This window comes from Calonectris borealis, chromosome 8 (assembly GCF_964195595.1).
Source record: "Calonectris borealis chromosome 8, bCalBor7.hap1.2, whole genome shotgun sequence".
Lineage (NCBI taxonomy): Eukaryota > Metazoa > Chordata > Aves > Procellariiformes > Procellariidae > Calonectris > Calonectris borealis.
The window spans coordinates 28,563,234-28,579,295 of NC_134319.1; the positions used below are offsets into that span (position 1 = coordinate 28,563,234).

The 16,062-nt window shown below is 38.3% G+C and overlaps 1 protein-coding gene across 1 annotated transcript in view; it reads right to left on the bottom strand.

The window, feature by feature from the left end:
* The window catches only part of LOC142085216 (regulator of G-protein signaling 13-like), a 37,968-nt gene that overhangs the window by 12,721 nt on the left and 9,185 nt on the right, over window positions 1-16,062 (bottom strand). Inside the window, exon 6 of the mRNA XM_075157005.1 lies at window positions 5,416-5,539. Coding sequence (XP_075013106.1) covers window positions 5,416-5,539 — 124 coding nt within the window. The remainder of the gene's footprint in view (window positions 1-5,415; window positions 5,540-16,062) is intronic.

Consider the following 16,062-nt stretch of genomic DNA (forward strand, 5'->3'; position numbering starts at 1 on the left):
AAAAAACCCTTGGCTTACTTCAGTTTTTCTATGGGTTTGGTGTACTAATAGGACTTGAGCATAGTAGGAAAGGACCTACCTTTCCCACCACTTATTCCTCCTGAGGTTATTCCTAGGCAGGGGAAGGTGAGGTGGGCTGTCTGTCAGCAGGGTGGCCTCCTGCTGCTCAGGCCCATGAGCTGAGTGGAGGCAGCTGTGGTGGTGGGGCCTCTTGCACTGGGGAAAGTAGACAAAAGTTTCCACAGCAGAGTTTTTCCTGCGGTAACAATGTTGGTGGAGAGTGGGGTGTAATTTTACATCGTTACTCCTGTATTGCTTTACACTTTATTGCAGAAGCTTCCCTCTTGTTTGCCTGCTGTCACTTTCTGGTTCTTTTCCTTGGTAAAAGATTATCTGTTTGAGCAAGGCTTTCGTATCTCACCAGGTAGCAAGTACCTCTTTCTCCTGTACTGCAGGCTTCAGGGGAGGCAAAAAAAAAAAAAAAAATGCTCAACAGAAAACATAAGAGATCACATGCATGGTCTTCTGAAGACACCACTGAATAAATGTTTGTGATAGAGGTAGCTCTCTAAATGTGTTGTTCTCTTTCCAAGTATACCAGGAGGAAGTATGCCTCATTGACTGGGGACATTCATGGTTCTATTGAAAGATGGAAAAATGACTAAACAGAACACTTATTTAAACAAACAAAAAGAAAAAAAGGAAAAAGAAAAAAAAAATCACCTCTGGCCCCTGGGTGCCAGAAGAAATACTGTTTGCTTTGATCCTTTATTTGCACAGTAGGCAGTCGTTTTAATATCTCTGATTCCAATTATAGTGGTACGTACATGTTGCCCATTTCACTTTTGTTGTTGGGTTTTCTATTCCGAGTATTGTAGTCCATGCAGGATTGCCTGGAACTGCTAAGTTTGTTCTTGATGTAAATTCATTGCCGTCAGTTGCTTTTGAGTAGGGTTTTGGCCCATATCTGATGGAAGAGAAAGAACAGCATAGTTGTGTGTTGTGCATGATGAGGAAATAACTAGGGCAATCTTTACATCTCATCTAAGTGTCTGGCAGAGGATTCTTGTACTTCAGCATGCCTGTGTCTTCTTTAAACTTGTGCACTTAAGCACGAGGATGGAGTTTTTTCAATTACACCTCTAATTTGATCTGTGCTGTTGGATCACTAAGTGAGCATGATAAATCTATGTAGTAATGGTGCTCTTTTTTTTCCCCACTTATGGCATCACTTTCCCTTTATTTTCATGGAAAGACTTAATGGCATAAGGGAGTTGAAGCTTCAACATATAGCCACTCAGCAGAACTATATGATAAGTAATGGAACATTTTACTTAAGACAAATATCACTTGGAGATATGTGGCAGTTAGAAATGTAGCTGATGAACTTCAGCTTTCCTGTCTTTCCTTCCCTTCTTGGTCTCTAACCTTGCTAATAAGCTTATAAAAACAAGCATAGTAAGTTTGGTTTCCTGTCTTATTCCAATTCACTTGTATAAACATATCCATAAACTAAAGGCAAAATTCATAGGGATGTCTTAGTTGCATACTTGCATTCTTTTCAGAAATGAAAGGTTTTGCTCAGCTGAACACTTCAGTTCCCTTGGCTACAAGCACTTTGTGTATTAATGTTTTTTCTTTATCAGAACTTGTCAGTAGCTTTCTATGGAAGAAGAAAATGACATTGACACTAGTCTTTTCAGTTTTGATAAAAACCAGTGATATCTGAGTTGCTGCTGGCAAAGATTTCTCAGCTCTGTGGAAAAATTATTTTCCGAAGTTGAGATAAAAACGCCTTTAAAACATATTGCCTGGACAGAAGTGGGGTATGGGAGAGCTGACTCAAAAACCCAACGTCCTCCGTTTGTTTTCAGAGGTCTATCTAAAGCAGCAGACTGCTGGCTGGCCATGGCTGGCTGTATAACTCTCTTCTGCTCAACTTTTTGTAACTGAATTTAACAGGAGCATTTTCTTCCATAGAGCAGCTGAGGGTGCTGATCAAATCGTCATTTCAACCAGGTTTTGGCAGGATGTGGCAACTCACTGTGGCATAACCTAAAGCTGTCTATTTGCAGGGATTTAGGACATCTACTTCTAGCTTTGAATGAGGCACAGAAAGGGCTGGTAGCTAGTTATCTCATGTGGTATGGCTCCTGAAAACATAAATGGACACCCAAAACTGATGGGTGTCATTCCTAGCCTGCACTCAGCCTCAGTTAACACTGGTTAAGTCTTCACTAACACTTTCTTAGTGAAACTTTTGGCTATTTGTATTTGCACCTTGTGAGATCACCTGGAGAGTTTGTGCTCTACAGGAGAAATTTTTCTGACCCTGACATTGTGATTGCAGAGCTCATCTCTGTCAGCAAGCATGGATGAAATGGGGGATGTTTCCATTAGCCTATGGGCGAGCCCTGGAAATCATGCAGCTAAAATTAAGCACCGTAAGAGCCTCAGCCACTGCCAGTGTCCTGAGCAATGTGTATTTTATATGATTTTGAAGAAGCTGATTTTGGAGACTACAGACAAACTCTGCTTTGTAAATCTAGTTTATTTGCATGTTGCTAATACTACTGGATCTGTATCAGGCTAGGCCTGGGTCTTGGATTATTTCCTGATAGACCATAGCTTTGGAGCTAGTGTATTATAGCAAATTAACTGAAACATCTGCTTTGTAATAGTCACATTTTCTTTCTTAGATTGCTGAGCCAGCACTATGCAATTTTAATTTATTGTGAGGATATATTACTATTTAGTGCTTTGTTAATTTGCCAAGTGTTAGGCGTCTGAGTTTTTCAGCAGCGTTAGCACATGGAACACTCTCTTTCTTGTTTTTTTTTCCTTTTAACTTATTATTCCATGTCCTCAGCACACTGAGTCACCCGATACACTAAAGTTATTTGGTAATATTCCTGGAACACTGTATAAAACAGTTTATTCTGAGAAGTTACAAACTAACACTGACATATACTTACTCAGCAGATCTACTCCTCTTAGTCATTAAAATTTATTCCAGTTGACACCAGAGGCAGTGCACTTTTTGCTACTTTTTGTTCCCGGTAAATTTTTGGTCAAATGTATTGTTTCGTAAACCTGTGGTATCAGAACATCTCTCAGGAGATACTATCAAGCACCCCTGGACAGCTCTACGTGGAAAAATTGCTCTCTTCAGACATCCTTCCCTCCTGAGGAAAGGGAGCTTTGACAGTGCAGCAAAGTTTAATCTTCTTCCCCTCAAACTCCCCACACATATAGAGGTGAGGATGTTAGAAATGGAAGATGAGGAGATTTGCATGATTGTGGATGCATAGCACATTAGAAGAAAAACTATACATGTTAAACATTAAAAAAAGTCCACCATATTTACTGACACAAATCCCAGCAATGGGCGGAGAGATTCATAATGAGTGCTTTTAATTTCACAAAGCTGATATTGGCTAGTTTTGTACCCTGTCCCCGCTTCCTGTGAACAGTGTGGGAGCTATTGATTATGCAAAAATTTTTGGATGAGAACTGTTTGGTGGCAACAACTGTTGCCAAAACAAAACCCTGTGTTTTATATACCCTTTAAAGAGATGTTTAAATGCCTCTCCTTAAATCATAACCAGAAAATTGTGGTGGTGGAAGGTATTGTTTTGCGATTGGCTAGTTCTAAGCTTATGTGCTTTACAAAAGACATGTAACCCTTGGAAAGGAAAGGATCACTTCTGAAAATCCCTCCAAAACTGCTATTGGTAAAGAAATTTGTTTCCTAGCTCCTCACCAAGCCTGAGGGTTGTATCTGTCCTTTTAGAGTATGCTTTGTTAATGCTAAGGAGACTGTGTACTGTTGTATGTGCTGTCTCTTCTAACTGGAGTAAGAGAAATGACCTTTTGAAGGATAATTAATTGGATTTTCCTTCCTTTTTTTTTGTTTGCTAGTTTCCTACTGAACCTAAGCTGTAAATGTAGAGACCTGCTGGCTCTGTGGTCTGTAGGACTGGACCTTCACTCCATCTCATCAAAGCAGCAAATTATAAAGCTCTACTATGTATTGATATGGAATTAAGGGCTCAGTGGGTAGTTAATATTCCAAAATACATAGACATCATACACTTGTATTGAAGTTTTGAACTGTAAACAAACTTGTAAAAGTACTGAACTTCTGTACACAGTACATAATCAGCTCATAGCAAAATTTGAAGGCTAATTTGCAGGCCATTTAAATTCCAATTTGTATTTGTGTAAAATTCCATCAGTATGCTGTTTAGACACAACACTACTCAGACTCTTATGTAGCTTATTTTAGTTCATGTTTGAACTTAAAAAGGTTTTTCCCTTCTTTTACACTTATATCTCAGTACTAATTCATTTTTTGAGTAATAGCTGGCAAGTTTCCAGAATTTGGAAGTCTCTGAAGAAACCTTATAAAGAGCTGCATTGTTTACAGTAGTGGGAAGGCAGAAATAAGCTGCACCTCTGATAGCAGCAGCTTTTTAAGAAATTATTAAAAAGGAACACAAGTGATGCATCTTAATGAATATTTATTAATGTGCTAGAACAACATGAGCTGCTTGATTGGCTACTGTGTGTTCTGCAACATGGACGTACCCATTACAGTTTCAGTAATGTCAGCTATTAGCTATGTCACCTTCATCTTGTTAAATAAACAAACTGCAATCTTCACCAAGTGGAGGTAAATACGATTTTTGCTGTAAGCAGGTTGGTCAGACTGCTTTATATGGACTAAACTGCAACAAGACCAAGGACAAGTGTAGCTTTTGGCAGTCTTCCAGTCTAATTTGGAATGAGGCAAAAAAAGCAGCTTTTAAGTGAATTTTAGGAGTCCCTTACCAATAATGGGAAAGAATTCCTATAAGGAAGTTGTTGATGTTTAACAAATTTTAACTCTTTTAATGTGAGTCTATGAATGGAAGATAGGAAAGTCTAAGAATTAGACTTAGATGATTGTTTGAAGAGTATCCCCAAACTTTTTTTGGCTTCGTTCCTTAACTGAACCCTGCACAATCCTGATGCTTCAGTTAAAAGCAGAGGCATCAAATACACCTATAATATTTAAAGTCGTCTGCCTCAGATTTTCTAGCCTCTGCTGAGATAGCCTGTATATAAGAAAATGAAAATCTTTTTCTACACAGAACATGGTTAAGGTGAGTAACAGTAACAGAAGCTCCTTGTTGCTGTTCTGCATGGGGGCTTGGTCCTCCCAGAGTGGACCTATGTCAGACCATTTCAAATTCCAGCTGTTGCTGAAAAGACAACCCAGCAGCTGGCTGAATAGCAGAGTACATGGGTGCACAAACCATCAGTAAAGATGTGGAGCTTGTTTCCTCTAGCATCAGAATTTAAACTCTGCTTTTTGGAGTTAATTCTCAGAGGGGCTAGAAAAGGCTGGGGTATGGTTTATCTTCTCCTTACATGTGAAGGATAAGAAGTAGTAGTGCCGTATTAGACCTACTTCTGCTATAGGCTCGTAGAAGGAGTCTGCCTTGTCTCTTACTTGTTCACTTAGATGTATATCAATTTCCTTCACCTTCAAATTCTGACAGAGTTATACATGGGGAGAATATTATGTAGTCGTAATAAAAGGCAGATAATTCCCCATGCTTTTCTCACTTAACATAAATATTTGTGGTTGCTGTATAATATGTATGTATATATATTGGGCATATTATAAATCAGTCTTTCGAACAATGCCTAACAGCTCTTATTAGCTCTTTGAAGATTGACAGTTAATGCTCTATTATCTAGTCAGAAGTAGCACCATCTTAGCACATTGAGGCCTTCTTATGTGCTACATACTTAGCCACATTGTTCTTCAAAACTGGATGGCAGGAATAAGTGGTCTCTTGAAACTTAAGCATGGCCGCTATACAAAATATCAGATCTGTCTCTACGGGGGAAAAATAACTTAAGAAAATTAATGCAAAAAATGTGACTAGTCTTGTTGAGAATCTAGAGGGGCATGCACAGTAACTAACTAATATGAAGTATACTTGAATTAACTGGACTATTCAGGACTTTATGAAGCCAGATGCTTCTAATGGTGGGGAGGAGAAACACCCTAAACAGAAAACAAAAACCTCCCCCTGGGTCCTCAAGAATGTGCTGGTGGGGAGAGAAGCTGATGCAATAAGAACTTGAAAGGTAAAGGAAGTGTGTGTGCTTGTTGGGTTTTTGCTTTGTTGTTGGTTTTTATTTTTTTTCCTCTCCACAGACAGTAGTTATACATTCCCATTCTGGACACTGTCATCTGCAGTTCTAGGAGTGCTTTGACATCACCTGTCATTAGACAGAATTATTTTGTTACTTTAGTATGTTATATTATTGGCAGGCTGATATAATCTGCATTGAATAGGAAAAAAGGGTTACAGCAGCAGGTTGTGCAGATGTAGTATGGTTGTAAAGATACCATTATACTTGAAGTAAAACTTCTCCCATGGAAGATGCTGGTTATGTATCTAAGAACTAAATTAGGGAGTTGTAATTAAACAAGAAAGTCAGACCTGCATATTTTCAAATGTGATCTTTAACAAAGAGTGAGAGAGGAACAAGAAAATTGAGTAGAAACAAGTACATAAATAAATAACAGTTCAAGAAGCAAATAACTGTTCTTGTAAGATAACTACATCTTTTTATACACCAAAAAGGCTAGGATTTTTGTTAATGTTGTTGGTGAGCTTACTCATTTTTGGAGTCCAGCTGTTTTTTTTGTGTGTGTGAGATTAGCCACATGTTCCCTGGAAACTGTTGTGACAAAGGTAGTACTGCTTTAAGCAGTATTGGGAAATTACTTTCTTGCTGGGAGCTGATGAGGCCTTTCAGATGTCTTTGGGGGCTTTCAGACTGATGCTTGACAGTAGTGTTACTTTTAAAAGCATGAACTAGAAACAGAGGAAAGCATAAGACCTACGGCTACATGACAGAAATCATGGGCTGTATCCAGTTGCTAGCTTTCCCTTCTCTCCAGGCAGTTCTGGCTGAACAGCGATGCTAACTGGAAGGGATGGTTCCAACTGAACTTTAATATTAAAGTGACTGAGTGATATAACTGGTCTTTTTGCATGTTGAAATCAATGTGGCTTTGGAGATGCTGGAAAGGAGATGTGTAAAAGAGTATAATTTGCATCTTTCCTGATCTTTTCCCTACTGTTCTGTTTGTGAAGCTGCCTTTGAAATCTCACTTCTGTACCACAGAGAAATTCTTCTCTTGCTATCCCCATGCATGTCCAGGTGCAACTTGTTGTTCGTCCCCTTTCCTGATCAGTATGTGTCAGGACCAGTGCAGGACTGATACAGGAATGAAATACAAGGTACTTTAAAGTACTCTACTTTATATGAAAGTTGTTCACCTTGTGCCTTTGCTTTTAAAACACTGTTTTGTGTTTGTTTCTCTTGTTCTTTTTTGATTTATGTTGTAGGTATAGGCACATCCCCTCTTGTGACACTTCTTGTTTCTTCACTTATCTGAGAATCTGTTCTGGGATTAATTCTGCATTGGATAGTGTGGTCGCATCTGCTATTTCATTTGTCATGCTCAGTAAAGCAGAGTACACTTTGTGCTTTTAGCTTCAGTGAGCTTTATCGCTCTAATTGTAACAGACTTTAATTTGTTGATGTAAATTCTTTTCAAATCTTTCACTTCATGTTAAAAAGAAGGTTAATGGTAAGCAGCTGAATTTAAATGACAAACCTAATGATGCAATTGTGTCCTGATAGAACTCTTTAGACAAGAAGCAGTATCAATTTTAGTTTCCTGAATGTGTTTGAAGACTGTATTTTCTTTATCACATGAGACAAGACTCTGCTATGCCTGCCCAGGCAGGTCTGCTTTGTACATCTATCAACAGAGCTGTTTGGCCAAGAAAAAAAGAGAAGAGTGGAGCTCCAAACAAAAGGAAAATCGCAACAGTGGAAAACTGACCAAAAGCCATTTTAATTCATTGAGAACCAAAGGAATGTTGAGTTTCTATACTGGTATTTCCCATGGGATCCACATTACCCCCTTTACAACACTGGTCATAAATACTTTTTTCATTGCTTCAGTAATGTTATTACACATCTGGGCTAAATATGATCAGTCTTAGATCTTGCTGTTCCAATGTATGCTGGTGCATTTACATGAATGGACTGTGCGCAAGTTGGGAGGGAGAAGAAAGCTTCCAATCTCCACATGTGGTAGACTTTAAATTGCTTGTGAGGGTTTTAGAAAGGTTTGTGTTAAACTAAATGGGAAGACAGAGTCTTTTTATAGTTTTGTTTCTCTTCTTTCTTAGCTCTTGTTATTTCTGGTCTTGCAGGAGTGGTGTCCTAATTAAAACATTCTGCCTTCTGAAGCCTGTTGGTCACATGTTAATTGTATTTTTAAATTAAAAAAATTCAAATAAAATGGAATGAGAAAAGTCTGTTGGAAACTTTGATTTTCTGATGTTTAGATGTTTGACTGGTGCAGTTTGCTTCTCTAAATGCCTCTGTATACCTAAATGATTAAGACTGATTTTTTTGTGGGTTTTTTAAGCTGTGTATATTAAAAATACTTTTCTAATATAAAAATACAGAATTATGCACTCTTACTGAAATAGAAGATGTAATTTAAGATGGCTTGATGTGGTAATGTGGATATTCTGGGTTTAGTTTGAAATTTTAGAAGAATTTATCTTAATAAATAGCTGAGTTTTATTCATATTGTCTCTTAATTTTTAACCCTATCCCTCTGAACACTTAACAATTACCATTAACAGCATGGTAATAGCACCTAAAACACTCCTGTAACTGATAGATTACATGAAGTCCAACACTGGTTAGGTTGCCTTTTTTGCAGGGGCAACATTTATCTGGTTGTTGTAGTGGGTAAAGAAAGTACCCCAGCCTGTTGTGGTTTTCCATACCTGGAGTCCTGAAAATCCAGCTGCCTTGTGAGGCAAGGCCTGTGCTAACGGAGATGGATCAAGCTGTCCTGCAGCCTGCTCCTGAGATCGTGAGGGACTCTTCTCAAGCCCTTGTTATGGCTGGGAGTGGATTGTCTAACGGTGTGGGCCCAAACCAAAGAGGAAGGTGGAGGGGAAGAGGTCAGTTTGGGGGTGAGCTGGCCTTCTTCCAGACTTCTTTCAGCTGTTTGTCTTACGTCGGGCAATATTTCTTCAGGAAGCCTGGTACGCCCCTGTGTCTCATTAAGTTTCTAACCTCCTGGCTCGTCAGCTCTCTGTTACTCCTTCATGAGTTTTCTAAAGCAGCATGCACTAATGCCCTGGGGCTTTCCATTAGGACTACCAGCATTAACATAATGTATATATGACAGTCTAGTCCTCTCTGTCCAGAAATCCTTCCAAATTACATCATTGCTAAAGCCTAACTGCCTCAGAGTCATGAGATGTGCTTTTATTGAACCATTTCTCAGCAATGGTTATAAATTTGTGCTAGTGGGGTCAGATAGTTCTTGGCACTGGAGCTGATCTTTCTTCTGCTGATGTGAAGTGCAGGCAGAGTAGATTAACACCTTTCTACAAATGCTGTAGATGTATTCCAGTTAGCTGACTTCACTTATAAACCATTAGATGATGGGTAGAAAAGCTATTTTTATAGCCAAAATGGCTGGCTGACCCAGTGCAGATACAGAAATTAGAAGAACTCTTTCAAAAGCTGTGGAAAAATAACTGTCTGGATTATTTAGACTATTAGGTTCATGTAGCACTGCACAATAATCAGTAAATCCAGATTAAGTTGCTAGAGGCAAAATGATTACATGTTCTATTAAACTTTTACCTGTTAGAACAGGTAATTGGTTTGCTAGATTCCATCTTTACTGTTTGATCTCATGTCTGATCATGCTGAAAAAAGCTCCCTGAAGTTTTTCTGATACTATACCTTAACAAATTTATTAGAGAAGCGGAGCTAGACAGAACATAATTATCTTGGCAACTGTTTTGATTTTTATAGCAACTTATATTACTTTTATAACTGATACTAGAGGTGGATTTCACCCACTCTTCAATACTTGACAATCTAAAACTATCTGGTTTTAAATGTCAGTGAACTGTTCATCCAGCGTACTACAATTGCAAAGACAATTCAGGCTTATCAACCTCTGAGCAATTTTATCCTATTTTAGCACTAATCATGTTGCTAGGAAGTAACTGCCATGCTGATGTAGCAGCAATAACACTTTAACTGGAGTCGCCCCACTGTAATTTGTTCTGTGGAACTGTTGCTGTGTTTGTATTCTGGAATTGCATTCATCACTGGTATTCATCATCTCTGTCTTCTAATTAATCCCTGTGAGCAGACCTCTGAGTCAATCAACAGGCCCACTCAACTTGCGGGCTAGATGGGTGGCACTCCTCCAGAGCAGCAGAGAGCTGCCATAAGCAAACTGTTTTATCTTTCCATGGTTTGCGTGGGACTGTAGGAAACCTGTCTGTGAACAGCATTTCTGGGAAGGCTTTTGTTGTGTGCTGACATATTAGTAGTGTTTTGGGGCATGTTCTCTGGCCTGATTATGGAGACACTGTGGTAGTACTGGAGACCATGCTGGAAGGCTCAATGCGTATAGAGCAGAGAGAGGTCTTTGAAGTAGCATCAGGGTTACTCCTGAGAGAGTATGAACCTGTCCAAAAAGGCTGTAAGTGATAAATGTTAATCTAGAACCAATACAATTTACAGGATGTAAGCCTTCAGTTATTTAAAACAAACAAACAACAAACCTAAAATACATGAGTGTTAAATATGCTTTAAAAAAAAAATCAGTATTGAATGTAAAGAGAAATGGGAGGCAGATAAAAAGGGAAGAAATTTGGAGAGCTACTGAGATACATATACAAAGAAAAATGTGTTCTGGAAAACAAGAGCAGGGTGACCACCAACAGAAATGGTTGCAAAAACACAGCTAAAATGAAAAGTAGTAAGAGAGTGAAGAAGATAATGAGGAATAAAGAAGTAATTTTTGTATTGGTATCTGAACTGAAATTAGATTACAAATATTAGTTATAAAGTCCTCTTTCATTATTATAGGATTAATTCAGCAGCAGACAAAATTATGAGTGAAGAAACAATATAGGCGATGGTTCACAGGCTAGAAGTTTCCAGATATTTCTTCCGTTTGAATTTTTTTAATTAATTGTGGACTTCTTGAATTATGAGACTGAAAACTAAGTATGTCTTCATTGGTAGGGAGTAATTAATAGAAAATATTGATGGTTCCCTCTGAGAAGTGATATAATCTGCCATGGTACCGAATGACTCATTAACAACTGACTGGATCAGTGTTGTGAATGGTAAATCTTTATAACTGCAAATGTCTGAAAACTGCTTTTAGAACTTTGACTGGAAAGTTCTTTCCCTGTGTATTTATGCAAGTGACGTTACAGTCCTGTACTCTTTTTCTCTAAGCAAAGGCAAAGCAGATCATGGCATGGTAAAAAGGAAATAACTCCATGAAATAATTGAGTATGTAATCATTTCTTCAGAAAAAAAAAATCTTGTTCTTATTTACTCACCTGTTGTTACTCAGGTGATTTCTGGAATCACCGTTTGCAGACAAGGAGCGTGGGAGAAAAAACTATTTGCCTTGGCTGGTCCTGTATGTAGCAACACCCCTAGTGATGGATGTTCTGGGAAACTTTTGACTTATCAATCTGAGACTAGTGAGACAGGCAAGCCAGGACACAAAGCAGAGGTAACAATTTAAATCTGTCATTAGATGAATGCCATGTTCCTTCGGGACTTGGCAAATACAGTGCCAATTTGTCATTTCTGATTATTGGCACTTCTGATGTTTACAAAATGCAATCTTTCAGCTGTGGTTTCACATTATACCTTAGGCCTTGTTACCAGCCTAGCAAAGCGCATTCTTACCACCATTACAAAGCTTCTGCTCTTTGCAGCTGGACAGGAAGGCAATGCTCATATAAAGTCTTTGATGTGATTTTTAGGTTTTGACTCACCGATTTGTTTCCCGCTGAGAAGTACAGGCTATGGATCTATGGGGTCCTGTAAAAATGACTTACAGGGGGATGGGGTTGCGGAACAGGAACTGCAGCCCTGTCTCCTGCCCTCATGCTGTAAAGCCTCAGGTTTTTCCCCTTACCCTCAGACCTGTGCACCTGATGCAGAAATCCAGAGCGAGGATGTGGCTTTGAGGAGCTAGGTTGTGAAGGAGGTCTGTAGCCCATCAGTGGGGGTTTGCTATGGTTAAAACCCCACACTCGCATAAACTTCCCAGAGTGGACCTACCCTGTTTCTCATTTTGTGAGGTGCGTATCCTTGCAGTAAGGAGCTGCTCTTAGTCCCTGGGTAGTTGCATTGTACTTTGAGTTGAGCAAAATCTGAGGTACAGGATGCAAAGATTTCTGTATAGGCATGGTCATCTTGAGATAATTGTGATAGCGATTTTGGAGGGAAAATAAAGTTATAGATAAAACAGCTTTTCAGTGAATAGTTTAAGATGCCAGGGGTGGGTAAGAAAAGCTAGTAAATGTGAAACCTTTAGCTAATATAGTTAAGAAAGCAGGTTTGATTCAGTTGTGTAAAAATAGGCATCTAGTCCTACTGAGATGCTCTAGGATACCTGTGGTCTCCATTTGCCACGGTAGCAGGGAATGGGCAGTATGCCCACCTACCTGTGCCAGATCTACCAGCCCCAGGGGAAGTCAGCCCAAGGGCACTACATACTGTAAAGTGTTTATGCAACTGAGTCAAGACAGAATGTATGTGTACTTAATGCTGACCATTTGCAGTATACTTCAAGATGTCTCTTTCCGTGGCACTTTTCTATAAGGATATGCGGACACGTTAAAATCAATGGAAAGACGCTGCCTGGAATGCATAATATGCTATCATGCTCTTACTAATTTACATTCCCATCTAAAGAATCAATTGCACAGTTTGGCTGCAGTGGCTGATATCTTGTTGCTAGTGTGATGAGAATTCATAGTTCTTAGAATCTGCACACCTATGATGTATAATATCTAAAACACTGCTTGGCTACATGATTTGCTTCCCCAATATGTAATTTGCTCCTCTTGTGTTTTTCATCTTTCTTTCTACATTGTTGCACCTGTTTCTTTTTTCTTTTTCATTTAAAGAAAAAAAAGTTAGTCCTTTGTGTATTATAATCAGACCATGAAATGGGGCTACTATTTTAAATATGAATTTTTTAAAAATTTTTAAAATTTTTTTGAAGTTTGAAATTTAAGATTTTGAAATCAAAGCATCTCAAAGCTGTACAGTTACTCTGTGTTACTGGACAACTTATTAAATGGGTAATTCTACTGAGAGAGGTTACTGCCACTGTGAAGCTTCACTGTAGGAGACTGTAAGCAAGCCTGAGTTAGGATGCAGTTTTTGCGCTGAAAAGGCTATGGTCTGTAGCCACATAATCCAGCTAATTGGCACGTGCAGTAAAACATTCTTTTCGGAAGACTTCTTCCATTGCGCTCTTTCCCCTGTGTTTAGTGAACATTAGACCAAACATTAGTTTCTGAAGGGACCTGTGATTGCAACAGTACTGTATATTTGGCAATACTTGGAAATGCTACAGTCATTTCCCTTTCCTCTGAGGTTGTAGGTTCCTAAACATCCTCATCTGCCCTGTAATTAGTGATAAACATCTCTGCTCATAATATTTGTTTAAATCAGTTGTCTACAGTACCAAGTTCTGGATATTACTTCAGTACTATGCTTAGAGTGAGACTGCCTAAAGTTTATTTCTTGGGATTTAAAAGCAGAAATATCTAGACTTAATATGGAAGTACGAAATAATGGAGCGAACTTGAGAGAAAAGCCTCCTGAAAATTTTCTCTGAAGGCTTTTGATTGTACAATGGAGAGAAATTACATATTCTCATTTACCACCCATCTGTACAAAAAAAATAGGCTATGTTACTCATACAGTTTTGTTTTGACTGATTCTAATTATAAGCAGATTTTTACTTTGCTTTTTAGACCTGATATGCAATCTGCACTTGTCATTCTACACTTACCTCCTAGACACCAGGAGGGATGTAAAACTCATGAAAACAGAAGTGTAACAATAGAGTATGAATTTCATCATTTTTATCAAGAAAGTAGGCCAACACAGCTCATATTTACAAAGTGAAAAATCATCTAATTGTCAGCTCTTTTTAAAACAACAACAAAAAAACAAACCAACCCCCCCCGCCCCCGGGCCATCTGTCCAGTATGGGTTTCTTTGGTTTTTTTTTAGGGATCTTCAGGAGGTCAACAGTTTCCAAGGTTGGATACAGTTAATTGCTATAGTGGTTTTATTAATCTACATTTTTATGTTGCCAGATTTAATGTGTTTGAAGAATTGACATTGTTCTGATTTTTAATTTTTTTTTTTATTCTTATTAAGTAAATGAGGGAAGAATGAGAGAGAACTCTGCCAATTTAGCTATTTTAAAGTTTTAATCTTTCTTAACAGTAGCTTTAAATGATTAATGTGAGCAAATGCCTTTTAGTGTTGTCTGCCAGTGGAAAGTATACCTGAACTCGTTCAACTGCTGTTAATGAAAATGTTAAAAGCAGTGATTTGTTATTGCTGCTACCATTAGTTACTGTTTTATGAACCATGTGACCTGATGAAATACACTGTTGTTGTCACGCATCTGGTAACACAAAAGAAAAATCAAGCAAGAGAAAGATCTCTACCAGTTAACAATAAATCTATTTTGGAAAAAGGACCCTCTCTTCTTCCAACTTCAAAAAAAAAAAAAAAGCTTTTAGTTATTTCCAGAAGCAAATATAAAGTTAGTAAACCCTCCAGCAATAAGGGTTGCTAGACTCATGACCTGTTAGCAAAATAAATGCTAAACATTTCATGCCATAAAAATGTGTTTGTGAGTCCCTCTATGATTTCTTTGAGCATTCTCTGTGGGTGATTTTTTTTTTCCTCCTTCTGGATAATCCCCTTTCTGCAGGGAGAAAGGTTCTGTCTATCAACACACTACCTGACCAGCCTCTTTGTGTAACCCCTTCAGAAGACTGCATGCTAAGCCTGTTTGGATATGGAGAGGTGTTATCCTTCGTCATTACAAGCCTCTTCCACTCAGAGACCAATATCTAGCTCTTCTGAATTTCTAAACTGAACAGAAATAGGAAGGGTTTTCCCAGTGTAGTCCCTTATTTATTTGTTTTTTCCTCCGCTCAGGCTGGCTTTTCTCACAGATCTGTTTCCCTGCAGGAATTGCTTTTTAATAGTTCCTACAGCTTTTCTTTGCTGTGAGGCTGTGGCATCTGCAGGATCAATCAAGCCAAAGTCCAATGCACTGTACATACATCAGAAGTTAAAACAGCAGCAAAAGCTATACTACCCTAGCTCGATTTTCTTTGGAGTCCTTGCTTGCTGAGAGTGGTTTTATGAGCTGAATATTCACACATTCGTATGATAACCCTTTTATATGAGGCCAGTGCAAAAGGAAAGGATTCTCTCCTATACTAACAATCTCTTTTCTTACAACACCGAAGTTACCTCAAAGCTTTCTGTACTAGTGTAGATTATGGTCAGACTTGCTTTGTATTCTGCTTTAGACATGTACATAAATTCTAGCTCGACAATTTCGTAAAAATGATGGATAAAAAGAATTTGTGGAGCCTTAGATAATTGATGATGAGTTACAACATGATCACTTATAATATACTGTAGTTCACAAGTTGCCATTAGAGCACACATACACAGTCACAATTTACCAATATAACTTCAGACAAAGTAAGACATCATATTATGCATTTGGTAGCTGTTAATAAACATACTTATCTGTCATCAATAAATCACTGTCCCTCTTCCCAAATGTAACATTTATTGTGCACCACAATAATATCACTGCTCAGAGGCCCTAAAAAATGATTATTTTTTTTCAAGAGGGATTGAGACTCTACCTTAAAATATGTTCACATATAATATCTTATTACATTGGCAAGAGGAACATCTTAAAAGAACAACTATAGTTTCTCCTCTCTACAAGATAGATGCCAAAAAAGTGAAACCCAATTGTTTGTTCACTGTCTGCGCTGACCTGTGTTTTCGTGCTTGCCTTGTAAGGAAAAAGCTTAGACATTCACATTGGAAAAA